Here is an 18,456-nt window from a genome sequence, read left to right as displayed (position 1 = left end):
CTCTTCTGGCCAGTCCAGGAACTAGATTCAATACCCACGGCAGCTGAATGGGGGTCGCTCAGCTTTGGATCAGGACCAAAAGACAGAGCTGATCTGAAGTCTCAGACAGTTACGTGTCCAATGGACTACGCTAAACAAAAAGTCCTTGGTTAGAACGGGGGCAAAACACTTCAGGGAGCATCACTGGGATGCTGCAGCCTGGCACTGGCACATCTCCTAAAATTGGTTCCACAACCTGAGCACGATCCTGCCGCCTTTACGCACAGTCAAAGAGACGGATGTGAAGGAGGGCAGAGGATGGGGCCCTGCTGTCTAGCCATACAGGAGAGAGTGTCTCAGATTGCAAGGCGGCAGCAAAGGCAGGCCCCCAGCCTCTCTCAATGAAGAGTCTGAGGGTTTAGTAAGAGTGTCCAAGAGGGGCAGGGTAATGGCCAAGTACCAGAAGGGCCCCCCCGGCTACAGGCATCTGCACGCCCTGCTGATCCGCAGGCATTTCCACCCACTGCCGACGGAGCAGCACTACTGTAGCCAGCAAATAAAGGCTCGGCTGTCGTCCCTCTGCACGGTTACGATTTCCTCCCAGGTATAAAGCAGCTTGGCACCAAGTCATTCTGGGCATCCAATGTGTCTTGCTGGCAAGGGGAATCCATCTTCCCCTCTGCCCTGCCCTGCCCTTGGGAAACCGCACAGATCCATCAGCAAGATCCATGCACAAGCTCGACGGAGACTCCCCACACAGGTGAGGACTGCATTCTGCCCTGGCTGGACTCCCTCTGGGCCAAACTCTACTTCGTCTTATTGGTGTAAATCCAGAGCAACTCTACTTACTCCAAAGGCTCCTACTCCAAGCTCTTCCTCCTGCTTTCAGGCAGGATGCTTGCCTCAGAGGCTCCTAGGAGCTCTCCATTTAGGCACCACACCTAGAGCATCAATTTGCTGTTTGTTGAACTACTCTCATCATTGGCCAGCGTAAGGTAGAAAGGGAAACCAACTTCCAGTCTTGGGGGATCCCCAAATGATACAGGGCTGGGTAAACCCCTTTCTTTTCTGCAAGTGGAAATGGGGACGTGGGTGTTGGAGGGAAGCCAGGCCACCCTCTGCTCTGGGTTCCAGGGCCCTGCAATAGCAGCGGCGTAGAAGAGCCTCCAACACCAGCTGCAAGCCAGATACAGACACCCTGGGCTACCTCCCCACACCTTCCACATCCCCTTCCTTCTCTTCCTCCTAGTATCCACTGATGCTTGTTCCTCCTGACCTCCTTGCAGCGCTCCTCTCAGCTCCTCACCTGCTAACTAACTGCAGAGAAGCCTTTTTATAACCAGTCTCAACTAGTTCTTTAATTGGCCCCAGATGTTCTAACTAGCCTAGGCTCCCTTGACTCTGCAAGCCGACATAATTAGGTCCAGGTGCTCAATTGCCCTGATTGATTCTGGCTGGTTCTGGATTAGACCCTGCCAATTCCCCTGGGAACAGAGCTTTACTCAGTCTGTGGCTAACATGCTTCCCTTCCATTACTCTTTTGCATCCCTCTGGCCTGACCCTGTCACATTACATAATATAAAAAACAGAATTTGATCCATTGACTTCAGTGAGAGCAGCATGCAGTCAGCCAAGGGCAGAACTGAGCCCAGACAGTGTATTATCGGGCATTATTAAGCTGTAGAGCTGCGCCAACAGAGTACAGATGTGAATGCCATTCCTGACTCAGCAAATGACTTGCTTTGTGACATTTTGCACTTTGCTGTTACTCTCTGAGCCTAAGTTCCTCTCATCTATAAAACAGAGATGATGATGCTTATCAATGTTACTAAAGCACTTCGACAGCTATGGATGAAAAATGTCACAGAAGTGCTACGTTCTTATAAAAGTACTACTGCTTTCCATAGCCAAGAACCTGTCATACGACTGAGGGGAAAGGAAGAGTAAAATTGGAGGGGGAGGTCAGAATACCCCAACCTCCAGCCTCATGTTAGATCTCAAAGTCAGAGAAAAACAAATACATTGCTGATTTCAGTCCCTTTACATTCTCTAGAAATTCTCTATTGAGCAAAATCCTAGTTTTGCTGGATTCAATGGGGAGTTTGTTAGAGACTTGAATGGGACTAGGATATGCCCCCATGTCATTAGTAACTCATTTGGCAATAAGCTATGAATACAGCTCTGTGCATCAAAATAAAGACCTTGCTTTAGAGCCGGAGGGCTTGATCGAAAGCCCAGTGAAGCTGACGGAAAAGCCTCATTGCTTCAGAGGGCTTTGAATTGTGTCCTTTGTCAGTTACCTGTTGTCTGAAAGCTGTTGAAATTCAGACACTCACAAGAGTGGAAAGATTCAAACTTGATACATTTCCAGCTTTGATTTTTTAAAAACCAGTTCAGAGCTTGCAAATAAGTTAAAAGCAGCTACCACTGGGCATGTCTATATTTTAGATTATTAGTGGCTAGCCATAATCCCTACTAGTATTTATAGAGAAGTGGAATGGCCTGCTTTTGTGTCTGTTACGTTTCAGCTGTTACAAACGCCCCTGCACGAGTAAATAGGTGACTGGATTTCTTGCCAAAACACATTCCACTGTCAGGAATCATTAAAGCAAATGGCAGAGTTTAAAAAAAAAAAAAAAGCTATCTATTGACATTAATGGATTTGACACTGATCGAATCAACCCGTCTTATCTGGCTCACTGATCATCACTCCCTATCCTCCACTGCTTTCAGCCCTGCAGCGGGGGCTGGTTCCAAACCATCTCTCCTAACACAGGCCAAAGCTCTGATCTATCTTGAAATGGTAGCACTTTGTGGGGAAACAACATCTCTCCAACTCCTGTTATGGGGGATAAGCACCACTCCTGGCCCCGAGAAAATACATGACGTGCATATATGCAGGTGTTAAGAAAGTTGTGCGGCAGTCTAGGAACACGCGGCACTTGGCGCTGCACATAGTGCTGCTGTACACGTCACACCTGAACAATTAAGTGCCAGGGAAGAAAGGTCGCCTGGTAAAAGTTTTTGTTGCCAAACTTCTGTTATACCTTTAATGAATGCTCACAAGTGTTCAAATGAGCACCTTTGAGTTTTCTTCTGTGCTGCCCCCACACGTGGCAGGCACTTCTCCGAGAAAATCGACAAAGTTACCTCATTACCACTGTCACGGCCCTCCCCCGTGCTTTATGAAAATTGGCTTATGAATATGAATAACTCAAAGATGCATTAGGCAAAATGCATCATGTGACATTTTAAAAGTTAGAATCTGCTGAATCTGTATATTCTATTTCTGTGCATGCATCATTCTTGCATGTGAAGATAGAAATATGAAGTGTGAATCTGTTTAATTCTTAATGTGCCATTAATGATACTCCAGAAACATAAGAGCCCAGTGCTCAAGGCAATAAGGGGCAACTTAGGCTAGTGAGTGGTCTGCATGAATGGCCCTCCTTCATCGCATTGGGCCACAAGATTGTCATAACCAAGACAGTCTCCCAGGATAGGGTAGTTTTGCTATCTATGCTTGTGTACCTAGAACTTGCCGAATCTTCCAGTTGAACCATAGCAGCACTCTGATTGGATGCAGAGGAAGCATATGGCTTTCACTATGTTGTGTTCAATCAGTGTGCACCTCACTTCACATGCCCCTACTTTTAAGTGTGTGCCACTTTTGTAATCCTGGTAGGGAAAAAACTACACGGATAAAAATCTTCAATGGTAAACTAAATGTTGATGGGTCACACAGAGAACCCCAATGTTGCCCGTGGGCTACAGGTTGCCCAACACTGTTTCAAGGCAACAATCTGTAAATGGGTTTGTTTTTCCTGTAAACCCAAACTGTGGTTGGTCTTACAAAGTAACGTGACCAGGCCACCTGATGCTGAAACTCATTCTGGATCTGGCACTTTCCACTCAAGGTGAGAAAAGTTTGAACTGAACACAAAGAATTCCCGCGTTTTGGAAAAGGGGATATAAAGCCAAACAATACAGCCAGTGGCCAGATGCCAGGAGACCCCCACTTCTCACTCAGGATGTCTGCTGGAAACATCTAAAACTGAACAAGGGGAAGGATCAGGCCCAAGCTGGGAGGCTGCCCAGCTTGTGAAAAGGAGTCTTAGAACAACAGTCAGGGTAAGAATCTGCATGTAACAAGTTTCTTGGGGTATTAGACTTCATTGGCGTGTTTTGTTTTATTTTGGCTTAGTAACTCACTTTGATCTGTTTTTACTTGCAATCACTTAAATCCTACTTTTTATATTAAATAAAAACACTTCTACTTATTATCAAGCCCAGTGTAAAGTTGGGGGGAGCCACAACTGTGCATCTCCCTCTTTCCCTGATAAAGAGAACATCTTATAAGCTTTTATATACTGTACGACGGATTTATTTGGGGGTTTAGTCCCTTTTGAGGGTTGTGTTCCTGGATGCAGTCAAAGTCCTATAGCAGAGCCCTCTCAAAGCTGAGCTGGTTTGGACCTGTGTTGCTCTTCTGGGGGGGCTGTGCCTTGGCGTGGGCTATACTGGCAGAGAGAAAGGAGGATCAGGGCAAAACTGGGAGGCATGGTCAAATCAGTAACTTTAGATGCCTATATACAAATGCAAGAAGTATGGGTAATAAGCAGGAAGAACTGGACGTGCTAATAAATAAGTACAAGTATGACATTGTTAGCATCACAGAAACTTGGTGGGATAATACACACGATTGGAATGTTTGTATGGAAGGGTACAGCTTGCCCAGGAAGGATAGACAGGGAAAAAAGGGAGGAGGTGTTGCCTTATATATTAAAAATGAACACACTTGGAGTGAGGTGGAGATGGACATAGGAGACGGAAGTGTTGAGAGTCTCTGGGTTAGGCTAAACAAGGGTGATATCATGCTAGGAGTCTACTACAGGCCACCTACCCACATGGAAGAAGTGAATGAGACTTTTTTAAACAACTAACAATATCATCCAAAACCCAAGATTTGGTGGTGATGGGGGACTTCAACTATTCAGGTATATGTTGGGAAAATAATATAGCGAAGCACAAACTATCCAATAAGTTCTTGGACTGCATTGGAGACAACTTTTTATTTCAGAAGGTTGAAAAAGCTATCAGGGGGTAGCTGTTCTAGATTTGATTCTAACAAATAGGGAGGAACTGGTTGAGAATTTGAAAGTGGAAGGCAGCTTGGGTGAAAGTGATCATGAAATCATAAAGTTCTCAATTCTAAGGAAGGATATAAGGGAGAACAGCAAAATAGAGACAACGGATTTCAGGAAGGCAGATTTTGATAAGCTCAGAGAGCTAAGAGGTAAGGTCCCATGGGAATCGAGACTGAGGGGAAAAACATCTGAGGAGAGTTGGCAGTTTTTCAAAGGGAGACTATTAAGGGCCCAAAGGCAAGCTATTCCGCTGTGTCAGAAAGATAGAAAATATGGCAAAAGACTGTCTTGGCTTAACCGAGAGATCTTGCATGATCTAAAAATAAAAAAGGAGTTATATAAAAAATGGAAAGTAGGACAAATTACAAAGGATGAATATAGGCAAACAGCACAGGAATGCAGGGGCAAGATTAGAAAGGCAAAGGCACAAAATGAGCTCAAACTAGCTACAACAATAAAGGGAAACAAGAAGACTTTTTATAAATATGTTAGAAGCAAGAGGAAGACCAAGGACAGGGTAGGCCCACTGGTCAGTTAGGAGGGAGAAACAGTAACAGGAAACTTGAAAATGGAAGAGATGCTTAATGACTTATTTGTTTCGGTCTTCACCGAGAAGTCTGAAGGAATGCCTAACATAGTGAATGCTAGTGGGAAGGGGGTAAGCTTAGAAGATAAAATAAAAAAGGAACAAGTTAAAAATCACCAAGAAAAGACAGATGCCTGCAAGTCACCAGGGCCTGATGAAATGCATCCCAGGATACTCAAGGAACTGATAGAGGAGGTATCTGAGCCTCTACCTATCATCTTTGGAAAATCATGGGAGACAGGGGAGATTCCAGAAGACTGGAAAAGGGCAAATATAGTGCCCATCTATAAAAAGGGAAATAAGAACAACCCAGGAAACTACAGACCAGTTAGTTTAACTTCTGTGCCAGGGAAGATAATGGAGCAGGTAATTAAGGAAATCATCTGTAAACACTTGGAAGGTGGCAAGGTGATAGGGAACAGCCAGCATGGATTTGTAAAGAACAAATCATGTCAAACCATAGCTTTCTTTGATAGGATAACGAATCTTGTGGATAAGGGGGAAGTGGTGAATGTGGTATACCTAGACTTTAGTAAGGCATTTGATACGGTCTTGCATGATATTCTTATCAATAAACTAGGCAAATACAACTTAGATGGGGCTACTATAAGGTGGGTGCATAACTGGCTGAATAACCGTACTCAGAGAGAAGTTATTAATGGTTCACAATAATGCTGGAAAGGTATAACAAGTGGGGTTCCACAGGGGTCTGTTTTGGGACTGGCTCTCTTCAATATCTTCATCAACGATTTAGATATTGGCATAGAAACTACGCATATTAAGTCTGCAGACGATACCAAGCTGGGAGGGGTTGCAACTGCTCTGGGGGATAGGGTCATAATTCAAAATGATCTGGAGAAATGGTCTGAGGTAAACAGGATGAAGTTTAATAAGACAAATGCAAAGTACTCCACTTAGGAAGGAACAATCAGTTTCACACATACAGAATGGGAAGCGACTGTCTAGGAAGGAGTACAACAGAAACGGATCTAGGGGTTATAGTGGATCACAAGCTGAATATGAGTCAGCAGTGTGATGCTGTTGCAAAAAAAGCAAACATGATTCTGGGATGCATCAACAGGTGTGTTGTGAGCAAGACACGAGAAGTCATTCTTCCGCTCTACTCTGAGCTAGTTAGGCCTCAATTGGAGTATTGTGTCCAGTTCTGAGCACCGCATTTCAAGAAGGATGTGGAGAAATTGGAGAGGGTCCAGAGAAGAGCAACAGAATGATTAAAGGTCTAGAGAACATGACCTATGAAGGAAGGTTGAAAGAATTGGATTTGTTTAGTTTAGAAAAGAGAAGATTGAGGGGGGACATGATAGCCGTTTTCAGGTATCTAAAAGGGTGTCATAAGGAGGAGGGAGAAAACTTGTTCATCTTGGCCTCTGAGGATAGAACAAGAAGCAATGGGCTTAAACTGCAGCAAGGGACGTTTAGGTTGGACATTAGGAAAAAGTTCCTAACTGTCAGGGTAGTCAGACTCTGGAATAAATTGCCCAGGGAGGTTGTGGAATCTCCATCTCTGGAGATATTTAAGAGTGGGTTAGATAAATGTCTATCAGGGATGGTCTAGACAGTATTTGGTCCTGCCATGAGGGCAGAGGACTGGATTCGATGACCTCTCAAGGTCCCTTCCAGTCCTAGTAGTCTATGATTCTATGATCAGAGCTTCTGACCCAGCAGTACTGGTAGGCAGGCTCAGTGGCATGATCAATACACTGGGTGTTAGCCCCAAGGGGGCCTCTGTGTTCAATTGCGTCATAACCATCAGCAAATCCCTCCTCAGAACCTTTCCTTGCAGGATACCTACAAAATGCTTGATGGAGGTTTGGCTGCTAATATGCTGGGAGTCCTGCTTATCATGCAGACCAATGCAGTCTCATTGTTCCCTTGTACTCCCTTGTCTACCTGTATCCATCTGGTGTCTCGTCTTATACTTAGATTGTAACTTCGTGGGGGCAGGAAACAATCTTTTGTTCTGTGCTTGTGTGATGTATTGGATTGTGGTTTGTCTCTACAGATTAAGTGCATAGGAGCTTTTATGGGATTTTGTATTGTGGAAGATAACGAGCCTTCACTCTGCGTTGCGTTTAAGCAACAAGTTGCCAGAGGCAGTTTATTCGAGCAATATTGCAAGGGAAGACAGCATAAGCAGATCTTCAAATACAAAACAATTAAAAGCCAATATGTATACCTTTCTGTTACATATAACATCAAACAATTACTTCCCTGCCCACTCGGTTCCCATTGGACACTGTCTTATCTCAAGGTTCTCACTGAGGTCAGCATTCCGCTCTTATCTATGTGAGAGAGACAGAGAGGCGAACACAGCGTCTCTTCCAGCTCTCGCGTTAGCAGGAGTCAGAGTGAACCAGACTCTTGCTCTGCTACTGACAAACCCTGAAATGGCCACCCAAATCCCTTCTCCCTTAGTCCTGCTTCCACAGTATGTTCTCTGTGTATTGCTTTTGCCGCCAAGCTAAATGTGGTTTCTCAGAAAGAGCTGTGGTGTAACTTGTCACTGCTGACGATCCACAGTTCACAGCTCTTGGAGAGAAAGCCAGGGCTAGGTGCTGGCCGTGAGGCGGGCTGGCTTGCTGGGGCTATCCCAGTGCAAAGCAGGGAGCTGTGCAGGCTTAAGACTTACCAGTCAGAAGGGAGTGGGACAAAGGTCCCTACCGCTGACAGGTGCCAGCTGGAGACCTGAAGATTCACTGGGCACTCCTGGAATGGACCACAGAGCCCCTGGGACTGTGGCCGTTACAATGGGAGTTGCCAGCAGTAACTTGACACAAAACCCCAGATGACACTTAACTGTTCAATGCTGTGAGAGAGAACAAGGGTTTCATTAACATCTTATCCCCTCCTGGGCCCAGCCTGCCCTTTTCAACACGCTCATAGCTAGGAAAAATACAGGCAGCTACTGCAAAACAAACAATCAAAACAAGCCAAACCAACCTTCCCAAAGAGCTCTGTTAACGCCGGCTCCGCCTTACACAGCTTTGCTATTCACGACTGTCATCAAAGAGGAAATTAAGAGTCCTCACTGGTGTAGTGCTAGTCTGCTGTTCAAGGTACTGCATATTCTCCACTGAGAACGGATTCATTGTTGTCGTCTTTAGTGACAGCTGTAGTAGGTTGTTTCATGCTCATATTCAGCATTTCATAGGGCACTTTACAAGAGCTAATGAATGAAACCTTGTGAGAGCCTTGTGCCCTTTGTGAATGGAGACCTTTGCAAATAGGGAAACTACACATGGAGAGAGTTGGTGATTGAGTGCCTCTTCCCTTCCCCCCAGCACAGTGATAGAGCTAGACTGGGGCAGAGCAAAGGAAAGAAATCAAGAGTCCTGATTTCCCACAGTTCAGCTCAAACCACTAGATAACAATCCTCCCATGCGGCAGCAGAGCAGCTCTCATCAACATCACTGGAAGCTACACATGGGACTCCCTTCCTCTATGCTCTGAGTGTCTCAAGACACTCATCCATCTGACCTGCAAATCCAAAACCCAGAGCACGCAATCCAGCCAATCTGCTAATGCACATGGTTCTCCTTGCTGTAACCGCCTGCGCTTTTTATGCCAGACCCAGATTTCCTGGCACTGCTCTGAAAGGAATGAAACTTGACTCCACATCATTAAGCTGAAAGTAATGCTGAGTCGGAGACTGTCCTTTTGGTCTTTAGGTGGTGTACTGTGGCCTTCTTCTGGATCAACGTGAATGTAAATCAGCTGAGAATCTTATCCACTGTGCTTTGGGACTTTTGGTTAGAGCTGCCTCCGTGGGCGCATTGTCAGACTGTTTATGGGCCTGCCATCAAGAGAAGACTGTAAACCATTGACACAGACGGGAGAAGAGGACTCTGGGAAGCATTTCTCTCCTTTTTGTCATATCATTTGAAGCCTAAAGCGACACTGTCAGTTAGGTGAGGCCACAGCAGCAGGAAAGAGGAGGAAGTGAAATCTTGCAGAAACCTCTGAGTTGCTCCCGGATTCAAAATTACATCCTAAGTTGCCCTATATTCCTTGAAACACGTCTCACTGGGGCTCATCCACATTGCAATTAGAAATGGGTTCAGGAGTATGTGAAGGAGAAAAAGAACCCTGGGGAAACCGCCCTCTTTTCCTTCGCTCCTGATGCAGAAAGAAGACCTCAGAGGGCCTGTATGAGAACTTTTCCTGCAAGAATTTTACATTAGAAATCCCAGGGTCCTGGCTATCTTCAAGACCTTATGGATGACTGGAGAAATGGCAGGTTTCTGGCATCAGAGGAACCTGACTGAGATGGGAAACTATGCTTTAGAACTCTCTGAACAGTGAAGTGGATGACGGTTGGTTGTTTATGTTAACTCGAGCACTTGGGAGAAAAACTCTTTGTTAAAATGTTAGCATCCTATTTCTTCAATTAAGGGTCAAGGAAACTCCCTAGGGAATTCTCTAGCCAAAACAAGGAGAAGCACACTTGATCATTTGATAATTCTAAAACTAAATAATTAGAAAATACTGGCTTGATCTAAAGAGAGAGAGCACGAGAGTGAGCATGAGGGAGAGCGCACACACGCAAACCCATCATTTCCCCCCTTTCCGTGTCACCTTAAAGCACGGATGGGCAAGGTGCGACCCAGATTCGGCCTGCCAAGCCATTTGATCTGGTCTGTGGCCCAACGGCCACTCCCCAACCCCCAAGCCAATTGAGACCCAGGGGCAGGGGAGTGCACAAAGTCATTCGTCTTTCAAAGCAGCTGGCGGCTCCCTTCCCCTGCCAGGGGCACATAGCGCCTAGAGGGAGCCACCAGCTGTTTTGAACAGCGAATGAATGCCTGCTCCCCCCCACCCCCTCAGGCCAATCGGGGTCTGAGGACAGGGGAGCACACAAAGTCACCACCCCCTGGCAGGAGCACCAAACACCTAGAGGGAACCATTGCTTCTGCCCAAGACCTTGCACCTTTCTCCCTGAGCCCCTGCTTTTTCCAGGGAGGCCCAGAGCCGGCCCACAACCACTACCAAAATTTGTGAACTGGCCCCCCTCTGCAAAAATTATTGCCCACGCCTGCCTTAAAATATACCCATGCTCCTATACATGCTTATCTGATAGGGGCACAGCTCCGACCATTCAGCACTTTCACAGGGCAGGCACTTTTCCTAGCACGACCGCATGTCTATTGGACTGGCTTTGCCACGCACATGAGGATTATTTCAGGTGCACTGTGGGAACGCCTGTGCCTACTACTGCATACTTCCCCGGGGGCTGAAGCCTGGGCAGGGGACTGCGAGTGTTTTACAGGAGGCATCGTGCTTTGGGATGTCCTCTCATATGAATGTCCGATAGAGAACTGGCTAATCCAGTTACGTTGACAGTCAGGCAGTTCTAGGTACAGGGCACAAGGGCCATGCAGACAGATCCCAGTTCCAGCCCAGACACTGCGTTGCTTATAGCACCCTCCCGGCCAGGAACCAAGGACCGGACTGAGCCCTGCCATTAGCCATTGAGTTTTATGGGAATCTGCAGAGCTGGATTTGGTTCCATATGTGGACACATGAACCCCGTGTGCAGTCAACGTTGCTTCAGCCCACATGCACACTTGGACAGCACATTGCAAGGAAACTAGGCTGAAACTGCAACCTGAAATTGGGCAGATTCTGTGCAATTTGAGGTTGCAGAACAAAAAAAACGCCGGCAGCTTAAATTATTTCCACAGATCAAATGCAGAAACTGCCTGAGCTGCTGCTGCACTTCTAGTGTTAATAGGTCACCTCCAGACATTTAGAAACAAATGCTTGTTCTGATTCACTATGGGAGCAAGGATGTAAGCCCTCATAACAGGGTTTTGGGGGGTGTAGCAAAATCTGAAACAGCCCCCTCACATCCATAAACACTGAAGGGAGGAACTGGAGCAGGGAGGTAAGGCTGGAGAGCGAATTCACCCCACAGCGGCTGCTCCTGTCCTACAAGCCTGACCCCAGTTCCCCACTCGGAGCACACAAGAGGGAATTCAGTTTCACTCAGGTTTGGTCTGGTCTCCCCTCTCTCATTATGGACAGGTTGCTGGACCCATTCTGAGCAATGCTACAACTCTGTTTGCAGGCTCTCTCATATGGGGGCCCTGGAGCAAACTGCCCCTCCAGCCTATCCTGTCACAGGTGCATGAAGGGAAAACCTGCCAGTGGGAGGCCCTACTCACACCCACCAGCTGATGAATGGATGCTCACTTAATGCAGAATTGGTATGCAGTTGCAAATGTAACACTGTTTCCCCGAGCTTGAACCAAGACATTAACTGGATGTCGCATTATAAAGCCAGCCTTCCATGCATTTAACACCTCATATTTACATCCAAAGCTAAGTATGGGACACTCCCAGACCACTTAATTAGCCTCATTAGCACTGGTCTTACAACTGGTATTTTTTTCTTCCGTTCCCTGTTATACAATACTTGGTTTCATTTATTCCTCTCCAGCTGATCATCGGATGAAGTGGGTTTTGCCCACGAAAGCTCATCAGTTTGGATTTATCTGTGATTTGAAATTTCAACCGATAACCCTGCTCCATCAACCACAACTGAGCTGTTCTTTGTCAGTTGCTGGTTACTTCTGATAGGACACTTAGGTCACGTGGTACCCTCTCTGGTACCTGATTGGACCTGAAGTAGAACCGGGAACGAGCTTGGTGCCTGGGATAGAACTGGTGGCGTGGAAAGGGAAGAGGAGGTGAAGGAGCATGAAGAGGAGAAGACAGAACTGAGGCCCTTTGGTTGCATATGGCAGGATGGCACAGCTGCTGCCCAGGGCTGTACTCGTTCTGTGTCCAGAGAGGAGGCTCCCAGTTAAAAAAGGGTTTCTGAGAAATGCAGCAGCAGAGAAACACATTGGCTATATGTTACTGAAGAGCACTGAGTTTGAAGGGTGTAAGTCAGGGTGGAATTCAAGTATTAACCCCTGAACTGAAGGGAGTTTGCACATCACCACTGATCAGACTTCCCTGCCCGTGAGCTCCCCAACAGACCTGCCTGGCGGCTGGAGAAGGCAAAGACAATGATGTCATCAAAAGTCCAGGTGTAGTCTTGGTGTGGAGGATAAAACATCAGCTGGTCTGAGGCCTCTTTCCTCAGGTCAATGAGGAATGTGGAGTGAACCATCGGGACAGCAAAGCAGCCCAACCTCTTCCATTCCCTGATCAGGGCATAATCCGGGGTTTTTCTATAATAGCCCTGAAATGCAGAGAGAGCAGTTTCTTAGTGAGAGACATTTCAAATTCCTAGCCCAAAAACATTCCAGCCTTTTCAGCAGAGCCTCACCAACGTCTTAATCCCAGGGGCTGTTTAAACTTCACAAAACAGCCCCACTCTTTCTAATGGGCTGACCCAGCCTCCTGAACACAAGTACCCCCAAGCCATACGGCTAGACCCCATCTTCCCTTTTCAGCAGCTAATGGAGCTCTGTGCTGTATCCCTGTGCAGCTCCTTGGCTACGTCTAGACTACAAGCCTCTTTTGAGAGAGAGTGTCTAGATAGCAACCAGCGTTTTCAAAAAAGAGAGACGCTGTTTCAAAAGAGAGCACCCAGGCAGTCTGGATGCTCTCTTTCGAAAAAGCCTTGTTTGCATTCAATAACACCTTTTTTCAAAAGAACACTTTCAAAAAAAGGCATTATTCCTCGTAAAATGAGGATTTCCACGATTGAAAAAATTGTATTTAAGTATGAAAGAACGCGGCAGCAATCTAGACGCAAGGGAAGTTTTTTGCAAAAAGGGCCACTTTTTTCGAAAAAATCCTGTAGTCTAGACACACCCCTTGGCAGCAAAGCCAAGCGGGTCAGGTTTTACTCCATGACTCTCTAAACCTACATTTGCAAACACACCTCCAAGACCAATCCTGCGAAGTGAAGAGCATCCTCTATTTCCACTGAAGTAAATGGGAGAGGAGGGAACAGAGCAGCTCACAGTATCAGGTCCTTAAATAAATCAAATCCCCTTCCTGTTGCAGGGCTGCCCACAGAGCGACGGGGGCGGGGGCAACGAGGTAGCTGCACGAGGGCCCAGCAATTTAAAAGGGCTGCACCGTTACCTCACGAGCAACCAGAGCCCCAGGTTCTTTAAATTGCCACCAGAGCCCCAACAGTGCACGCCTTGCAGCCCTGGTGGTGCATGAGGGCTGGCTGGGAGAGGCTAGCCCCAGCCCCGCCCCTTCTGACCAAAGCCCCGCCCCTTCTGGAGGGCCTGGAGCCAGCTCCCCTCAGAGCCTGGCAAAGACTCTCATCAGCAGGGCTGTCAGGCAGACACAGTGCTGCTCTTGATACGGCATCCGTTGAAGTCGATGGGAATTTTCCCATTGGCTCAAGAGCAACTAGAACAGGCCCTTTGCCAGCAACGGGACAGATTCCTTCCACTGGAAACAGGGCGGGTTCAGTTTGTCGTCTTCCCGCAGCTCTGGGCTAGTGGTGTGAGACGGCGGAGTCACCCCAGTGGAGAACATCTTTCACGTCCACGAGGGCTCCACCACAGGAGATCAGTGGGCAGGCCTGGCCAAAGAGTTTGTGGGGCCCAAGGTGTGTGGCCAGGCGGCTCCCAGCCTGGGCAGTGAACGAGCAGCCGGGCAGCACGAGGCCCAAGGTGACCACCTTGCTCGCCTTGCCCTAAGGCCAGGCCTGTTAGCAGGTCACTGTGTCCCCCTCCCAGCTGGATCTTCCATCATTGTGGGCTGGGTTGTGGTTAGGGGTTTAATTTGCATGTGAAATGCTGCTAACAGTGCCAGTGATGAAATGAGACCTAAAACTCAGTCTGAGACGGCCTTAATACACTGATCAGATCTCTGACGATAACATGGACTGGGAGGGGAGCCATAGCAAATTCTGGTCTTTTTAAAGTAAAATAATAACTATGAAATAAAACAACCATCACCATCATTCCTGAATGTTCCACAAGTATCCCAGCACTAGATGGAAGTTGAGCAGACATCTTTCAGTGCCTTTCCTCTCTCCATATAAACCAGCGAGGGGCGCCCTAGGCTAGTGAATGGGCCGCATGAGCGGTTCTCAATCTCTACGGGCTGCAAGTTTGTCGTAAGAAGAGGTTACTTACCTCGTAACTGTAGTTCTTCGAGATGTGTTGCTCATGTCCATTCTGATTAGGTGTACGCGCGCCGCGTGCACGGATTCCGGAGCTTTTTTCCCTTAGCAGTATCCATAGGGCCAGCAGGGAGCCCCCTGGAGTGGCACCGGTATACCGGTGCATATATACCCCTGCTGGCCCTCCCACCCCTCAGTTCCTTCTTGCCGGCTCCTTCCGACACGGGGAGGTGGGTGGGATGCAGAATGGACATGAGCAACACATCTCGAAGAACTACAGTTACAAGGTAAGTAACCTCTTCTTCTTCGAGTGCTTGCTCATGTCCATTCTGATTAGGTGAGTCCCTAGCCGTGTCCCCCCTCCGGAGGCGGGGTCGGAAGGTGACTAACTATTATTTTATCATTCTGTAGAACACAGAACTGCCATCCCAACAGCAGCATCCTCCCTCCCTGGCCAGCTGCGTGATTGCATAATGCTCTGCAAAGGTGTGCACTGATGACCAGGTTGCTGCCCTGCAGATCTCCAAGATCGGCACGCAGGCCAGGAACGCCGCCGACGTTGCCTGGGCTCTAGTGGAATGTGCTGTTATGCGCGGCGGTGGTTTACCCGCACCCTCGTAGCACAGTCGAATACAGGAAGTAATCCACGAGGAGGCCTAGTATGGGACGCATACCCCCTTTCGCCTTGGGTACCAGGAAGTAGCGGGAGTAGAAACCCTTTCCCCTTACGTCTGGAGGCACCCTTTCTATGGCCCCTAGCATCAACAGGTTAGACACCTCCTGCTGAAGGAGCGTCTCGTGAGAGGGGTCCCTGAAAAGGGACGAGGCTGGGGGATGGGAGGCAGGGTAGGAAAGGAAGGGGATAGTATATCCCTGCTTCACCAGGTCTAGGACCCAACGGTCCGACGTGATCTTTAACCATCCCTGGAAAAATAGGGAAAGACGGTCCCCAAAGGGCGGACAGATAGGCGCTACTGGTACTCTGCTCTCTGGCGTACCTTCAAAATGAGGGCTTAGCTTGGTGACCGGGGGACGGCCCTTAGCTTCTCTCGGAGTCTGACCGTGGCCCCCTACGCCTGCCCCTGAAAAGGTCAGGGCGGCCATTGTTGTGGCCTCTCCTGCGACCTCTGTCATTGTTCTGCCCCCTTCTAGGGTAGGGTCTAGCCTGGAAAGAGCGCCTCTGAGGCGCTGGGGTATGTATCCCTAGCGACTTCAGGGTTGCCCTTGAGTCTTTCAGGCTATGCAGCTTGGAATCAGTCTGCTCTGAAAATAAGGCCGGCCCCTCAAAGGGCAGGTCCTGAATGGTGGTCTGAACCTCGGGTGGGATGCCAGACACCTGCAGCCAGGCACTACGCCTCATCACCACCCCTGTGGCCATGGTGCGGGCTGCCGAATCGGCTGCGTCCAAGGCCGCCTGGAGAGAGGTACGCGCCACTGCTTGCCCCTCCTCCGTCAAGGCCCCGAACTCCTGGCGGGATTCGGGAGGAAGCTGGCTGGCAAATTTTTGCATGGACGCCCACGTATTAAAAGCATAACGCCCCAGCATCAGTTGCTGGTTAGCTATCCATAGCTGGAGGCCCCCTGAGGCATAGGCCTTCTGGCCAAGCAGGTCCAATCTCCTAGGCTCTTTTGCCTTCGGAGTGGGGCCTGGAGGCCCTTGGCGCTCCTTCTGCCCAGCGGCCTGAACCACTATGGATCCCGGAGCCGGGTGGGTAAACAGATACTCATGCCCCTCTTGGGGTACATAGTATCGTCTCTCGACCCCCTTCTGGGTCGGTGCAATAGAGGCCGGCGTCTGCCACAGGGTTTTAGACAGCTTGTCCACCGTTTTATTCAGTGGGAGCGCCACCCGACCAGGGCCCGCTGCCGCTATGATGTCCACCATCGGATCTAAGTCCTCGTGAACCTCCTCGTGCTGGACCGCAAGGTTGACCGCCAGCCTCCGGAGCAGCTCCTGGTGCGCCCTGGAGTCCATGGACGGGGGCTGAGGTGCGGGGTCGGCCAGGGCCTCGTCTGGCGAGGACGACGAGAAGTCCCTTGAGGGGATTGCCTCCTCGGTCAACTGTGCCCCCGGTTCCCCCTGACCAATAACCGGGGGTCTGGGCCCCGACGCCATGGGCGAGCCACTTCCAGGCGGGGGGGCTGTCAAGGGGGTGGCAGATGGGGTGCTACTTCTTCGAGATGACCCCGCTGCCGGCCCCGAAGGGGGAGGCCCCTGGGCCTGATGGTATGCCCAGGGCGTCCAGAAAGCCCACTGGGGTTGCCCCTGCGACTGCTGCTGGGCCATCGGATCCCGGTGAGATGATCTGACCGACGAGCGGGACCTATGGCGAGGCCGCGACCTATATGAGGGCCCAGTCGAAACCACTGACTCAGCCTCCAACTCCGAAGAGTACTCTGATGCTGACCAGGGAGGCGCTGATGAAGACTGCACCCTACGTTGGTCTGCCATGGCCGATGGCTTGCCCCTGTGCACCACACGCGGTGCCGGTGGTGGCATGAGTGGAGGCCTTTGCTGTGGCGGTACCACGCCCGGGTGCATCTGATAGACCGGTGCGTACCCCTCTGGTGCCGTCACGTGCATCGGTGCCGCGCTCTGGTGCTGTGCTCCCAAGGAGTAAGCAGGGATCGGTGCCGGGAGCGGCAACAGCGTCGGTGCCGTGCGGGGCGCCTGTTGTGGCACCGCAGGCAGCACGTAATACGGTGCGGGGCCCTGCACCGACCAGGGAGCCATCTGCGGCACCGGACTCTGCACTGGTGCCGGTGCCGTCGGCGTAGCGAGCCCACACGCTCCCGGAGTCGCTGCCGGTGCCGTGGGGAGCGGGCCCGGGGTCGGTGCCGGTGTTTGTCCCGGCTCCGGTGCCAGTATTCTCCCCGGTACCGGGGGAAACTGCTGCTGCTGGGCCAAGGCCTGCCCGTCGCCCAGAGGGTCCCACGGCCCAGCCCTGTCCTGCTGGGGGGCACTTGAGGCCTGTGCCGGCGCGGTCCGCTCCTGCGGTACCGGGCCCTCCCCTTCATCCACCGCCATGTGGATGAGGTTCCGGGCTGCCTCAAAAGTCTCTGGGGTGGAAGGCTGACGGACCTCTCCTAGCCCCACTGACTGCCCAGGGCTCTTGCCCTTGTCCGGGCTGTGCCTCTTCCTAGAGGACTTAGAAGAAAGGTGCCCCTCCTTAGGGCGCACCTTCTGGGCACTCCTCTCTGCCAAGCGACCCCTCGAGCTCTTGGAGGCCCTCGACACCGGTGACGGCGATCTGCGTCTCGGTGCCCTGCTGTCCGACGGTGCCGCTGTCGGTGCGCTGCGGGCGGAGTGAGGCCGCTCCTCGCCCTGAGGCTGCAGTGCCGACTCCATTAGCAGGAGTTTTAGTCGGAAGTCCCTCTCCTTCTTAGTCCTGGGTTTAAAGCTCTTGCAGATAGAGCAGCTTTCAGCTCGATGAGCCTCACCCAGACACTTTAGGCAGTCAGAATGAGGGTCTCCGCAGGGCATAGGCTTGGAGCAGGAGGCACAGGGTTTGAAGCCCTGGGGCCCTGGCATGCCCTCCCCTCGCGGGAGGGTTCCACTGCTCCCTTATCTAAATAACTATTTACAGTACTTAACGACTACTTAACTAGATAAGAAACTTCAACTGCGAACTATAATACAAGGATAAGAGATAAGCCGCTAAGAGATAGGCAATAGCCTG

At 49.8% G+C, this 18,456-nt stretch overlaps 1 protein-coding gene across 3 annotated transcripts in view; it reads right to left on the bottom strand.

The window, feature by feature from the left end:
• The window catches only part of COLGALT2 (collagen beta(1-O)galactosyltransferase 2), an 86,672-nt gene that overhangs the window by 17,198 nt on the left and 51,018 nt on the right, over positions 1-18,456 (bottom strand). For all 3 annotated transcript variants that reach the window (XM_075936774.2, XM_089780596.1, XM_075936772.2), the window contains exon 5: positions 12,718-12,922. In XM_075936774.2, the coding sequence (XP_075792889.2) occupies positions 12,718-12,922 (205 nt within the window). The remainder of the gene's footprint in view (positions 1-12,717; positions 12,923-18,456) is intronic.

This window comes from Pelodiscus sinensis, chromosome 9 (assembly GCF_052426305.1).
Source record: "Pelodiscus sinensis isolate ZL-2025 chromosome 9, ASM5242630v1, whole genome shotgun sequence".
Lineage (NCBI taxonomy): Eukaryota > Metazoa > Chordata > Testudines > Trionychidae > Pelodiscus > Pelodiscus sinensis.
This window is presented reverse-complemented; position numbering and strand designations above follow the sequence as displayed.